At 40.6% G+C, this 15,485-nt stretch overlaps 1 protein-coding gene and 1 pseudogene across 7 annotated transcripts in view; both read right to left on the bottom strand.

Moving 5' to 3' along the window:
- The window catches only part of SLC4A4 (solute carrier family 4 member 4), a 385,416-nt gene that overhangs the window by 167,134 nt on the left and 202,797 nt on the right, over positions 1 to 15,485 (bottom strand). For 5 of the 7 annotated variants that reach the window (XM_071221288.1, XM_053922271.2, XM_053922273.2 and 2 more), the window contains 2 exons: positions 12,950 to 13,110; positions 3,702 to 3,881 (listed from right to left, as the gene is read on the bottom strand). In XM_071221288.1, the coding sequence (XP_071077389.1) occupies positions 3,702 to 3,881; positions 12,950 to 13,110 (341 nt within the window). The remainder of the gene's footprint in view (positions 1 to 3,701; positions 3,882 to 12,949; positions 13,111 to 15,485) is intronic. The other 2 variants (XM_045185368.3, XM_045185378.3) reach the window with 1 other exon arrangement.
- On the bottom strand, positions 941 to 3,237 carry LOC112320237 (glycogen synthase kinase-3 alpha pseudogene; annotated as a pseudogene).

The following is a 15,485-nucleotide window of genomic DNA, read 5'->3' as shown; positions in this document are numbered from 1 at the left end:
GCTACCACCAACTTCATGACAAACAAATAAATCTCCAAACATGGACTTTCATTTTACATAAGAGAATAATAAACACGATATAAAAGACAGAATTCTTTATTCGCCACAATTTTAAATACATGGGGTGCTTTTAAAACGAAATATTTGTGACACCAGTCATAATGATTTCTTCATCCCATAACATTTCTAACCATTAAACAACGCCTCTCTTTAAAAATACAATTTAAAAACTCATAAAAATCAAAATGTATCTAGGCAGCAATAGTATTCCAGGTAATGGCAGATCCGTCAAATTATAGTAGGAATGTTCTAGATTAGATTCTTTCTTTAGTGAATGTTTTTTATAGAGATTTTATTTTAATTATTTATTTATAACTGGTTTTACTTTAAAAAAAATATGTCACTCAATAAAACTGAACTTTTCATTTGGTTCTATTTAGGAACTAAACACTCATTAAGAAACTATAATGATGGAAACGTTCAAAAATATACCAGAGAAAGTCTGCTAATTATAAGCTTTCTTCCAAGACTACCATTTCTTTTAATATTTAGTCAGAAAAACCAATTTCCAGAAACAGACTGGCTGAGTCAGAATTCAGTTTATACCACTCGGTTAGCGTACCTTTTCCATGACAGCATGTTTTATGTTATTCTGAAAACGCAGCTGAGGGCAGTGAGTTAGAAGTTCCCTTATCTACTCATTTCTCTTAATACTAAAGAAAGGCTGGGGGGTGGAATGAGAGAGACCTACTTCTACCAGCTCAATGCTTAGCGACTCCTTACTCCATGCCTCCATTTTTCAATACTCTCTGGAAATTACTTTCTCTGCTCTCAGATTGTATCCAATCATGAAATTTATTTGAAACAAAGACAATGACACCGAAGAGAGATACTTCACAAAAAACTCTGGTAAATGCAATAGAATATAAAGATAGTGCCTTTCCTTTTGCTATATAATGCGGTTAATACCCACCTTGAATCATTAGTCTCACATCTAATCATTAACATCTAACAAAAGAATAGATGGTTGTTTTAAGTAGAAAAATAATAGTGAGCTTTATTTTTTTCCCAGGTTTTCATGCCAATAATTTATTGAACGGAGGTCTGTACACAGGCAAACCTTACTGTGGAAACTAAGACATCAGGATCCCCCCACCACCCCTACCCCAGCCCTTCAGGGTGGGAAGAGGAAGGAGGAGACCTTAGGGCAGAGGACAGGAGGGGACACAGCTATAGGAGGGGGAGGAACCAGGTTGAATGGTGAGAATTCACGTTTTCTTTAAGAAAATAATTATAACAATCTATTTACACCCAGGGGCGGGGGTGGGCAGGGAAGGGAGGAGGAGATGGACTGGTCTGGTTCTATCTACAAGGAAGGGGTGGGTTGGAGGAGGTGGAGGCCTAGGGGAATGGGAGGGGCCCAAGGGGTAGGAGGTCCTCATGCCCCCAACCCCATCCATCCTTCCTTCTCTTCCCTCCCCACAACCAGTTGAAATCCTCTTAAAAAGCCCACCATAGGGGTGAGGCTGGTGAGGGAGGGAAAAGAGGAGGGGACAGGGACTCATTTACTCTGCCCTCTAGTCAGGGGCCTAGCCAGGGCAGTAGCCACACCCCCCCTTCCAGCCCCACCTGGGGCTCCCAGATAGAAGGGTAGTTGGCAGGGCCCTCAGGAGGAGTTAGTGAGGGGATCTGTGGGATCAGTTGGCTGCCATTCCAGGCTGGTCTGAGCCTCACTTAAAGCTTGTGAGGATGGGTTGAGGGTGGCAGCGCCCGCTGGGGACTCAAGTGAAGACGGATGAGAATGGCATTGAGAGATGGTTGGATGGGAAGTTCACCAGGACTGAAATTGAAGGCGGGGGGTTGGGGGGGGAGCGAGCAGTTGTTGGGGAGTTGGATTCCATGACATCGAAGTTCATCAAAGAAGCCGTGGGCACAGGCTTCCAGTGGAGAAAGCCTCAAGTACGGTGTGTACTCCGATAGGCTGGAGCAGAGTGCGATGGCCTCGGGTGGCGTTCGAGATTTGAACACCTGCGTCCAGAGGTTAGCTTTAATCTGGGGGAACTTGAACTCCATGTAGTTTGGGTTCATCTCTCAGATCTGTTCCTGGGTTGGGGTTCCCAGCACCTTGATGATCTCCACCAGCTGGCCTCCCCCACTGTCCCTGGGGAAGATGGGCTGGCCCAGGAGGAGCTCGGCCAGTACGCAGCCAGCTGACCACACACTGATGGATGAGGTGTAATTGGCGGCTCCAAAGATTAACTCTGGGGCCTGATAGTAGTGGAAACAGATGGAGATGTTCGGCTCCCCCCAGACCAGCTGCTTTGCAATGCGAAAATCACAGAGCTTGAGGACAGCAGTGTCACAGCTCACCAAGACGTTCTGAGGCTTGGTGACACATGCCCCGGGAGTGGATGTAGGCCAAGCTCCGGAAGAGCTGGTACATGTACACCTTGGCATAGATGATAGGGATGGTCAACTTGGCCTTGGTGAAATGGCGGGCCACCTGGTACACCGTCTCGGGTACGTATTCCAGCACTAGATTTAGATGAGGCTCATCTTTCTTCTCCCCACTGGAGTAGAAAAAGTATCTCAGCCTCAGAATACTGCAGTGGTCCAGCTTCCGCACAATCTGCGGCTCTCGGTTCTTCAACCTCTGTCCTGGAGAACCTTCTTGACGGCTACCAGTTCCCTGGTCTCTGCCAGCCGTGCCTGGTACACGACCCCAAATGAGCCATTGCCAATCACTTCAATGTCTGTGTAAGCCACCTCCTGAGAGCGCTCTGGGCCTTGGCCTAGAGTGGCCTGGAGTGACAGAGGGGGTCACCTTCCCACTGTCACAGCCCAGATCCATTCTGGGAAGCGGGAAGCTCGTGCCCTCACTGGGGCCTCTGCTGTCCCCTCTGCAGCTGCCGCTGGGACCACCCCGGGAGCTCGAGGCTCCATGCCCCCATCCATGGCTCCAACTAATGTTTTCCCACCACTGCTGCCGCTCGGACCAGAGGCCGAGCCCCCAGGGCCGCTGCCTGGCTCTGCGAACAAGCTGATCTGAGGCTGGCAGGAGCCCACAGGGCTGCCCCTCGAAGGAGCACCACTGCTGAGGGCGCCTGCACAGGCCCAGGCCGTGGGGCTCCGGCTGCCGGGCTGCCGCCGCCTCCCCGGGCCTCCAGCTTCTTCCAGGCCACACCGCTTGGACTCTGGCTCTGGCCCAGCTCTAGTAGTGAGCTTTATTTTGATGAATGATCATTTATAGGCTGGACACCAACTCACATACCAAGCAAATACTTCACAATATGAGATTTCAGAACATTCCTATCTTAGTCTGTTCTCCTGATTCCCACAAACTACCATGTCAAAAGCATATTCCTTGATGTACTCAGTAATCTAAAACTCTGCTGATTCACCTCAAACATTCAGCTGTCACACCACAGCATTATTGCCAAACCATCTCAGTCCATCAGAACAGATGTATATGGAGCAAGCAAGGCATCTTGGCATTTGCAGCCTATACGATAACAGCTGAAATCTTTCCAACATGACTGCAAGCCTGCCCAAGGGGATAGATAGTGTCATTATGAAATGGCTGTGGCATGTGAACTTGAGAAAAAAAATATGGAGAGGGGGTTTTAAAAAAAGGTGACAAGATGGAGTAAAGGTGAGTGGGGCTGGTAAAGAGAGCAGCAGCCAGTCGGCCCCTGCATTACCATTATCAGGGTTGGTAAACATCCTACTTGCACTGGAGACTGTCTTCCCGATGTCAGCCAGGGATCGAAGGTTGGATTTCTTGGTTTGATGCCGGTGCTTCCGGAGCAAAGTGTAGGTCACCTTATCCTTAAGGTCAGGTTTCAAAAGGCCTGTCTCAATCTGATGGTCAACAATCATCTCTGATACAAAAACAAAGCAAAACAAAAACAAAATTCAGTCACAAGACCACAAAGTTAATTTTTTATTCTAAGTTTACAGATGGAATCCTCAAATTTAGCATCAAGATACTGTTTTCCAAATTTCGAACTTCCCACTTTATGTGAGGGGTAAAGATACAGGGTACAAAGGATATTGATATTAATGAGAGAGTTATAAATATTCCAGTATTAATTACATTTTTGGAGAGGAAAAATGGTCTTGGTCATTTTTTAAATCCCAGCTAAGAGTAAATTCACATTAATCAGTTCTTCTATGAGTAACACAACAAATCAGTAATTTACATTTTTCAATTAAGAAAAAGATAAGATTAGAAAATTTCATGTTCTGGCCCTGGCTGGTGTGGCTCAGTGGATTGAGTGCCAGCCTGCAAACCAAAGGGTCACCAGTTCCATTCCCAGTCAGGGCACATGCCTGGGTTGCGGGCCAGGTCCGAAGTGGGGGGTACGCAAGAGACAACCACACAATGATGTTTCTCTCCCTCTCCTTCTCCCTCCCTTCCCCTCTGTCTAAAATAAATAAATAAAGTCTTTTTTTTTAAAAAAAAAAGAAAATTTCATGTACTCTCTCACAGCAAGTGTGCCAGAAATATAAATGATATGAAAAAAACTTGAAGGGCACATGCAAAATTTAAAGTAGCAACATTATTGATTGTTTAATCTAGTTCTCCAAATTCTTCTGTCATGTTTTATTTTCTTTATAATATGACCAAGTAAAGGAGAACAATACCTTTCCCCATATCAGGTTTTCTGAACACCAATTAATCCATAGTATAATAATGGAATTATACTATAAAATAATGCCTTAGTCTTACATAAGAAGGCATGCTTATTTAAACCCAACTAAAGCCTTTCTAATACATTCCATTAGTCACTTAAAAGTATAACCTGACTAGAATTTTCTATGAAATTTTAACATCTTAGTCTTACCATAAAAAATTACATTTTCTATGAGCTCTTTTAGGAATGGTTTTAACTAGATGACTGTGTTTCATAGAAACTGCCCCATGGGTGGCTTTGCTGATGGACAAGTTCTCCTCTAATCAAAAATAAGATGGGCATGGAGATGTATGTGCAGCATAGGAACAGTCAACGAAATTGCAATAACATCTATGGTGCCAGGCGGGTGTGGAAACACTTTGTAAAGCATATGATTGTCTGACGACTCTGCTGTACACCTGAAACTAATACAAATTAATATTGAATATAAACTGTACCTGAAAAAAATAAAAAATAACAAATTCTCTTTTACACCAGTCAGCCACAGAACTGGCCTCACAGCCGTTGGCTGGAAACTAGTGATTTACACAGTGTACAACCAACTATTTGGGAGCCAAGCGGAGGCTGAATCCAGGACTTGCCATCACGTGCCCACACAGGTGCCATAAATGCCACATAACGCTGGACCACTCGGTAAGGAGCCTGAGCAAGGCAGGAAGTTGCTCCCATAGGAATGTTTTGGTTTGACAATGGCCTTTAGCTCTCAGTACTTTTAACTATGCAAGCCCTTCTCAGTAAAACTCTCAGAACTGATTCTCTAATTACAAGTAAAGCTCTGCTCCACAGCAAAATAATTAAGTGCTACTAAACACAACCTCTCTACCTTCCCTTTTGAGCCTTGTTCAATGTGGAAAGTCCATCTTACGGAAGAACCATAAAAATAAACAAACAGCCCCAGCATATCTGCTGCAAGTGTTATCAAACTCCTACTCTAATTCCAGGGTTGTGGATTAGAGTGTTTCTTATCTATCCTTCCTGGTGGGGCCTCCCTCTATTCTTGCCCTCCCTTGTAATTTCAAACCGGTCCTGCATGTGCCACAGCCAGCTCTCTGTTACTAATGCCTGGAAATCACCGGTTAGAACAGGTTAAAGATCCGTGTAGCTTATGCCCTTCATTAAGTTTCTATAAAAATGGCCCACATTGCAGGGATCTCTTTAAGCATAAACTACAAAACCTTTCAAGGAAAGTGGGGGCAGTCACATTTCACAACCACACTGAAATTAAGCCTTCAGAGTTCAAAATCCCACATTCTTACCAATTGGGAAAGAATGTGCCAACCTTAGATGACAGCAGAGCTGAAGGGAACCTCAAGGAGTGTCAAGTTCAACCCCTTGTTACACAGATGAGAAAAGACAGGGCAAGAGAGACTTGCTCAGAGACATAGCCTAATTAGAGGCAAGCCCCCCAAATAAAACCAGGGTTTCTGATTCATAGTTTAGAGCTTTTTTCCATATCACACACTACTTTTCTTTATTTGAAAAGGAAGCTCTAGACAAAAAAAAATTGATATATGCAGAGTTTCTGCAAAACAACAAATGTAACCAATTATGAGATATCTGTTAATCCATCAAAGAGGAAATTTAAAAGGCTAATCCCCAGTGACATGAAGTATATGAGCTACAGGCAGCTCCATACACTGCTGATCACTGTGGTAACAAGTACAACCCTTCTTGAAGGCCAAGCAGCAACCGCATAGCAAAACCCTTTCATATGTTCAAACCCTTTGAATATTTCACCATTAGAAATCTATATTAAGGAAATAATTAATTTCACAAACACATAACAAAAACATTCACTTCTTTTCTTTGCAATAAAAACTTGAAGGCTCCATGTGATCTCCATTTCTGTGATTCTGTTCCTGTTCTGTTTGCTTTGTTTTTGTTTTTGTTTTTGTTTAGGTGTGGTTGTTAATAGATGTTTGTTGTTATTTTACTGTTCATATTTTGAATCTTCTTTTTCTTAGATAAGTCCCTTTAACAGTTCATATAATAAGGTCTGGGTGATGATGAACTCCTTTAACTTGACCTCATCTGGGAAGCACTTTATCTGACCTTCCATTCTAAATGATAGCTTTGTTGGAGAGAGTAATCTTGGATGTAGGTCCTTGCCTTTCATCACTTTGAATACTTCTTGCCAGCCCCTTCAGCCCCTTCTTGCCTGTAAGATTTCTTTTGAGAAATCAGCTGATAGTCTAATAGAAGGTTATCAGCGGGGAGGGCGAGGGAGGAGGATGGGGGAAAACGTACAGGGAATAAGAAGCATAAATGGTAGGTACAAAATAGACAGGGGGAAGTTAAGAATAGTATAGGAAACAGAGTAGTGAAAGAGCTTATATGTACAACCCACGGACATGAACTAAGGAGGGGGATGCTGGTGGAAGGGGGGTGCAGGGCAGAGGGCAATAAAAGGGAGAAAAAATGGGACAACTGTAAGCATAATCAATAAAATATAGTTTAAAAAATAAAATAAAATTTGGGTAATCATTAAAAAAACCCTTGAAGGCAATTTCAATGCCCAATGATAGATTTTTTAATACTTTGCAGCCATTAAAATGTTTACATTTATATTTAATGACATGGAAAGATAATTTGTATTGTGTTTTTAAGTTTAAAAAATTAAAGTATTATAGTATGATCCCATTCTATACAATAAGTTCCATATGTGTAAACAGATGTATAAAAAACTGCTGGGAGGATAGCTCTAAAAGATCAGATTTGTGGTGTTTTGATTTTTATGTTACATTTGTCTGCATTATATAAAAATGAACATAGATTTTTGATAAAACATAAATATATTACCATTTGAAAACAAAAAAGGTGTAAAAAGCAAAAAACAACTTGACTAACACATTTGCCAACAGCAACAGCCCAGGAACACCTTTAAATATAAAAATGAGAACTCCAAAAACAGCTACATTTTCTTAATCCATTTTCCATCACAATAAAAAATACCTGAATGACATAATTTTTTTAACTTAATAGAGGAGGAAAATTCCCATGTACATAGCTTCACATGTGAATGACACTCTTTAAATGCAGAATTATAATGATAGTAATAAGCTACTAAAATAAGCAGTGAAAATGATGTTTTATGCTTGAAAGATACAGTTTTCTATCAGCATTAAGGGTTTCTTCATGAAGAAAACAAGAAGAGGTTCTGAGGAGAATCAGAATTAGGCTGAAGTTTTACTTTTCTAATTTTTTTTATTCTTTTTTTAAAGATTTTATTATTTATTTTTAGAGAGCGAAGAAGGGAAGGAGAAAGAGGGAGAGAAACATCAATGTGTGAGAGACACATGGATTGGTTGCCTCTCGTGTCCCCTACTGGGGACCTGGCCCCCAACCCAGGCATGTGCCCTGACTGAGAATCAAGGCTAAATTTTTAAATATAAGTGTGAGAAGTGAAGTCTGCTTAAACAGTCTCCCACTGCTCATGACCAGGTACCTTTGTACCTGCAGGAAGGGGCGATGCCTCCGAGATCTCCAGCACATGCCACTAAGATGCCACTAAGGAATAGCAGGTAGTCTGCAAAAGGGGATAAAAAGCTTGCTATTGTTTGATAAAACCACACTTACTATTATTACTTTTTCTCCTCATTTGTTGACATAAATTTGTTGAGATAAATGGAGTGGAAGGGAGATGCATCTTTTAAGACTTAGATGCAGGCCCTAGCCAGGTAGCTCAGTTGGTTAGAGCATCATCCCTATATGCCAAGGTGGCAGGTTTAATTCCCAGTCAGGCACATACAAGAAATCAACAAATGAATGCATAAGTAAGTGGAACAACGAATTGATGTTTCTCTCTCTCCCTTCCTCTCTTTCTAAAAATCAATAAATAATTTAAAAAAAAAAAAAAAGACTTAGCTGCACATAATTCTAAACTGGATTCAGGACAAAACAACTCCACTTAATCCTCTGCTAAAAAAAATAATAATTTTTGATAACCCAATAATAACAATAACTCTCTAAGTTAGCATGCCATCTTCCGCCATTTAAAATAAAATAAGGGCTTTTTTTTTCCTTTCTGTTTTTTAACCCTCTGCAAGGTTTAGGTTGTTTCAGGGGATTTTTAAGTATTTCTTTTTCAGACACATGGACAAAACCAAAGGGGGGTAGGATCAAGGGTGAGAAGTGGGGTGGAGGGGAGTGGTGGTGGAGAAATGGAGACAACTGTACTTGAACAACAATTAAAAAATGTGAAAAAAAATAGACAGGGGGATGTTAAGAATAGTATAGGAAATGGAAGCTAAAAATGTCTATGTATGAGCCATGGACATGAACTAAGCTTGGAGGGAATGCTGGAGGGTGGGAGGGTGGAGGGTAGAGGGTGGAGGGGGATAAATGGGAGGGAAAAAAGTGGGACTGCTCTCATAGCAGAATCAATAATATATACTTTTAAAAAAAGTATTTCTTTTCAGCCAGTTATACTCTCTCAAACATGTTCTCCTCCTTGCACTCCTGCAAATCTGGTCCTTTCTTTTTCTTTCTTTTGCTTATGAATTGTTTTATTGACTTATTAGTTGCTTCTGAATTTTTTTCTGTATTATCAGCTCCAGAATGACACCACTGGCTCTCTGCCTGCTTGGCCCAGGGACTGAAAAGTAAACATATTACCAACTGATGATACCTCACAGTAACCTAGTAGTGTCTAATTTTAAAATTTAAAGACAATTTTTTAAGTAAATGCATGGAGGCTAGAGAAAAAGTTCAGTTCACAGCTGATAATAAAAAGTAATGGAAAACTAAAGTGAGAACACAGTGCTTGAAGAACCATTGTTAAATATAGTAAATACCAGAACCTCTGTGGTCATTGGCTGACAAGTCTCCAGTGTAATGTGGGACTCTGTCTTCTACTTCATGTAGACATGAAGGACAAAAGGACAAAAGGACAGTTAGTTGCTAAAGACCAGAAGCTCCTTAAAATGGTTCTTCCTGGTGATGAGGATCCCAATGGCAGTTTTGCACAAAAGTCCAAGTATATAGTTCAACTTTAACTTTCGTCACCCTTACTGACCAACTCCAGGTACAGCAGAGAAAGCTGTTATTTCCAGTTCCATCCACTACATCTTTCAGAATATCCTCTCTTGTCCATGAAGTCCCCGAGCATCTCTCTCACTCTGCCCTTTGCTAGCTGACACCCAGAAAGACCTGGTAACCGTGTGCACACTGAGACACTGAGATAGTTATATACGTATATAATAATCACACCAGATGTCCTCCCTTAATTCTCACAACCACCCTGAAAGGTCCACCTTCCTCCTGCATTTACAAAGGAGTAAACTGAGACCACTAAAGAGTTAAGTAACCTGCCTCGTCCATCCCATGATCATAAATACTAGTAGGGTAGACTTTCACTAAACCCCCTTCAACTTTAAATTCACCACTCTTTCTACAACTTCACCCTGCGTCTCATGGAATTAATACGTGATCTCTGTCAGACGGTAGCGTATTTTAATAGAGGACTCTCTGGGCTCAGTGAAATGAATCTCCAAATGAGGAAACTTCAGGTAGTAACAAAAGACTATAGTAAGGCTTTTTCTTTTTCATATAGGAACCTTACTGGTGACCTTTAGACCGCGCACACATCGCGAGGTCACGGCGTCATGTCTGCCTTGCCCTGCATGTTTGCAGGTCTGATGCACTTTTTCAACTTGTCTGACTTCAGACACTTTCACTCTAGATGAGTTCTTCAAGTCTAAGAATACAGAAACTCTCACTCAAAACTGGATTAATTTTTGCTAATCATGATACTTTTTTAGATAATAATCTCTCGCACAGCCTTTAATAATGAGTGAACGAAGCCGTGGATGAGGACTGACACACGTGTATGTTTACGAGTGCGTTCTGGTGTGATCGACTATTTAGGGAGGATACTCATGAAACAATTTTGGCAACCTGTTATTTAGGATGCTTTCAGTTCTGTAAGGTGCTTGGCCTACGCTTTTATTTTTTAATTAGTATATAATCATACAACTTTAAATCATCAATATATGAATTATTCTGTTAGGAGACGTGTTTTTGTTCTCCATGTTTCTGTTTCTACTGAAGTATGACTTGTATTTGTATCACTGAGATAGCTTATTGTCATATCCTACTTCATTCATAAGATGTCTTATAAGAAAAGCTGACTTATCATTCTTCGTCTGTGAAGAACAGGTTTACCATGAAGTGAACGCCTTCATTCAACTTAGAATCTTAATGTTCCTGATTTTCCATCCTTGTTGCTGAGTTGCAGAAGAAGCCGCAACAGGACAGAGAAAGGAAGACCCCTTACCCTTAATGTCTCCAGTTCAATGAATTGTTTGGCTAAAGTAACAGTTATTATTCAGCTATTGAATTTGAAAGCCTCAAGAGTTTCAATGAATAAAATATTTTTTTAAAAATAAATCCAAATAACATAATAAATTTTCACATAAAAGTAAAGTTTCAATTTAGTTTTTAAAAAAAGTCAGTGCAGCCAATCGCCCAGGAAACCATTCCTTCTGTTTGCTTCCGTCTTGGTAGATGGGTTCCACCTTCCCTTGGTACGACAATCCAAGATCTGTCCTCATATGTCGAATGTCCATTTCAGCCTCACCTGCCTTGTCAAACATGAAAAATTCTACATAGAGCAGTACTTCCCACATCACCTCCTAACTGTCTGCGGAGACGTGGATTTGTGACTTATCTCGTGTACAAAGTGGTGGATTTGCAAACCTAATTCCAGGGCCTGGAACAATAAATGGCACATTGTAGAAGCTTATACACCACTGCCGAACAAATGCGCGAACTAATTAATTTTGTCCGCCCAGCACCTTCACATTAGTCTTTCTCCCTTCCCCTGTTGCACCTTACATACCTGAGATGCATGAAAAGTGTGGGGCTTCCTTGCAAATCTAACTAACAAGATCTCTGAAGAATGGAATGCATACATATACACCAGCTAGATATATGTCTCATTTGACAACCAATCTTTTCTTTCATTATAAATGCTACAGCCTTCCCATTGTCTATTACAAAGACACAGATGCCACAGACAAGCCTTTTGTCTAAAGACAGTCAAAGAAATTTTGCAGCAAGGCTCAAATCACACAGGAATTTGTCACTGGTGACTTTCTGCAGAGCCATGATCCACATCCTCACCCCCATAATCCCAAGGTGGGCACCTTACAGCCCCCGTGGGAAAGTGCAGTCATCCAAACAGGCCCAGTGGCCACCTGATTATGAAATTTTCCTAGGAACAACAGGCAAAACCCCTGCACCTGTTTTTGGACAAAAGGACAAAAGGACAGTTAGTTGCTAAAGACCAGAAGCTCCAGACCAGAGTGTTCTCAATGAATGACATGTCTATGCTGTTTTTCACTACACCTAGACGTGAAGGGTAATAAGGCCACTTAGGCCATAGACTTGCTAGAAAATAAAAACAATTATTCCTATTTGGAATGTAGGGATATGTGCCCAAGGTGTTCAACATGACGAGTGAACACTCACTACACAACACTAATTGCAAAGGATGCCAAAGCTGCCCTGCACCATTAGGTTAGCTGAGTCTTGGGGGGTTGTGCAAATGCTACTGGGAGCTGACATGACCTGACTCAGTCACTAACCTGTAGGTTCTGCTGGCTTCTTGCCTCACACAACTTTTCTCTACATGCAGTTCAAGGAGACTGGCTTCCATCTACAGATCAGTTCCCACCGAGGAACTAGACTCTTTTCCTTCCTACAGAGAATTGAAACAGGGTTTTGTCATCACTTTTACAGATGACAAAACTGAGGCCCAGAGAAGCTCAGTTCTATCTAAGGTCAAAGAGTTCTAGAAATCTAGTGTCCAGAAATCCAGTCCAATACAACCAAGGATTGCATGGTGGCTCCATTCAAAGTATTAATCCTATGCTAATACGTGAAAGAAATACATGCAAACCTGTATATGTACAATATAATCCCAATATTAATTTTTATAAGATAACATAAAAAATGAAAAGTATAAAAGAGAAGATGGAGAAACAAAACTGGAAGAAAATATGCCAAAATGTCAACAATGACTATGACCAGATATAGGTGCAATGATTGGCTTTTTAAATTTTCTTAACATTTGTCTGTATTTTCCAAATTTTCTCCAAAAAACCTTACTAGTTTTATATCATAAAAAAGAGAGAATAAATGTTCCAGAACATTCAACTCTGCTTACACTAGAAGTCATCTGCATTGATGGAGACTCACAAATAGGTAGAAAAAGCTGAAAAAACGATAGATACTTAAAACAAGATACTTACCCACCAACTGTGGGAGAGAAGCAGCCTCCCTGTCAAGCATGATGGATCCTTTCTCCATACACGTCCTCAGCTCAAATAAGCTGTGAAGGGATAATGTGGCCACATGGGGCTTGCTCCATCTCTCCCCGCCCTGTTCCACTTTTTCTTCGAACTTAATCCACCTAGGAACATGAGATTAGTAGGTAGCAATTAAAAGTGTTCTGGCTACCTTGGAAAAAGCAACATCAGCCCGTCCATTTCCACCCCCACTGGCACTACCAACATGTCTCTTTTCCTGGAGTCTTAAAAGCTTATTATATCATTAGTTGTTTTACTTTTATAAACACACCAAACAGAGTCTATACCCTTCCCTACTGTTAGCAAGAAAACCGAAAGGAACCAAAGCATTCCTGGTTTTATATCTAGCAGTAACCATGGAATCCTTAAGAATAACTAAATCTTTAAAATAAGGTAGAAAAAAATATGCCTTATGAAATTCTCCACTTGGGTAGAGCCTACAATGTGTAAAAAATAGCCACTACTGTGAGCATTCTGTTGTGACAAGGTAAGTTTACATAAGGTGAAATATCAGTTATGAACCATTATTTATCTTTTCAAAGATTTATTTATTTATTTATTTTTAGAGAGAGGAGAAGGAAGGGAGAAAGAGAGGAAGAGAAACATTGACGTGAGAGAGAAATATCAATTGGCCACATCTCACCCACACCCAACCAGGAACCTGACCTGCAACCCAGGCATGTGCCCTGACCAGGAATCGAACAGCGACCTCTCGGTTCATAGGATGATGCTCAATCCACTGAACCACACCAGCCAGGGCAATATTTATCTTAAATATTTGAAAAACATGGTGTGTGAAATGGTCAGATGAATATAAAATTCCCTTTTAATGCCTAAAGTAGGTGAGCATGTGTGGCTATGTGTTACTTTAATACATTACATATTTCTCGGCTGACCCATGTTCCCTCCTTAAAATCTGGCTCCACGTGTTTTCAAAAATACGCAAGCTCAATGAACAACACGTCTTCTGATTATAGCAGATCTATTAACCTTAGCAGTGGAGCAAACAACCCTCTTGCATAGCTTCTTTCTAAGACTCCTAGACATTTTAATAGCTTAACAATCTATATATCAATAAAAATGTTTAATGGAAATGAGAACAAAACACAGTTGACAGTTTTTATGTCCCATATACTACACATATAGACTCTTCCTATATTGGTAAAAACAAACAAACAAACAAACAAAAAGGCATTATCATTTCACTACTTATCATGACCCAAAGAAAAATACTTTTTTAATATTATTTCAAACATTCTGAAAGATATTGAAAAAGATAGAGGGGTTTAAAAAATTGTTTTTCTACATTCTTCACCCAAAGGTTTAATGATTGAAAAATGTTTCCCTAGAAAAGCTAAATGCTCTCCTAGCTCACTAAAGCTAGAGAACAAAGGGCAGAGATCAGAGGAAGCTCTACATAAGATATTTATAGACCGCTCACCATCCCCAGAAGAGGGGGAAAAAACACATTAGCAGAACCAGGAGCAAAAAAAGATCAAGAGATCAGCCACAGAGTCAACGAAAATTAGAATTTTAATCAAGCCCAACATTCAAGTGACTCAGAAGTATTTTAGCCCTATTCCAAGAGTCCCCTCCATTACCCGTCTCAGGAAGCCTCTCCCAGACCAAAAACTCCCTATGTCAATGGCATCCTCACTCCCAACCTCACCCTCCATTCTACGACTCTCCTCCTTCCCCCTGTATCCCAAAAATGTAGGCAGTGGAGGTTTTACAGGTATTCCTCACAAGTTAAAAAGCCAACATCACCACCAAAGTTTTAAGTGTTCAGAACCAGACCTTACTTATTTCTACAAAGTGGTTGCAAAACATTCCAAGAAAGAATCAAAGACCCTTAATATTCTTGTGTGTGTGTGTGTGTGTGTGTGTGTGTAAATTAGTCCTTCACTTTGGCTGGTATTAAAACCACAGAAATAGAAGTGAGAGAAAAATGACAATTTTAGATCACACTCACTGAATTCGATGCATTTGTAAAAACGATAAAAGGTTTGGGGTTATTTTGAGTCATCATTTTATGAAGTATATTTCATTAGATGACTTTAGGTATATTTTCCTTTCTCTCTTTCTTTTTTAATCCTCACCAGAGGACGTGCTTATTGATTTTAGAGAGGGGGGAAGGGAAGGAGAAAGAGAGGGAGAGAAACATCAATGTGAAAGAAAAACATTGATTGGTTGCCTTTCCTACATGCCCCAACCAGGGACAGAGATCACAACGTAGGCCTGTGTTTTGACCAGCAATCAAACCTGCAACCCTTTGGTCTGTGGGATGATGCCCAACCAACTGAGCCACACCTGCCAGAGCGACTTTGGCTATATTATCTTTTCATGCTTGCTTACAGAATATCTAACTATGTTTGTTGATAATTGCTATGTGAATCACATTTACATTTGATGTTATAATTTATTGCTCAAAATAAGACTCTAGTAGATAGAAGATTCCATAGTACATAAAACCAAGACA

The sequence above is a fragment of the Desmodus rotundus genome, chromosome 4 (assembly GCF_022682495.2).
Source record: "Desmodus rotundus isolate HL8 chromosome 4, HLdesRot8A.1, whole genome shotgun sequence".
Classification (NCBI taxonomy): domain Eukaryota; kingdom Metazoa; phylum Chordata; class Mammalia; order Chiroptera; family Phyllostomidae; genus Desmodus; species Desmodus rotundus.
The sequence above is the reverse complement of the archived record's forward strand: the minus strand, read 5'-3'. Positions and strand labels throughout refer to the sequence as shown.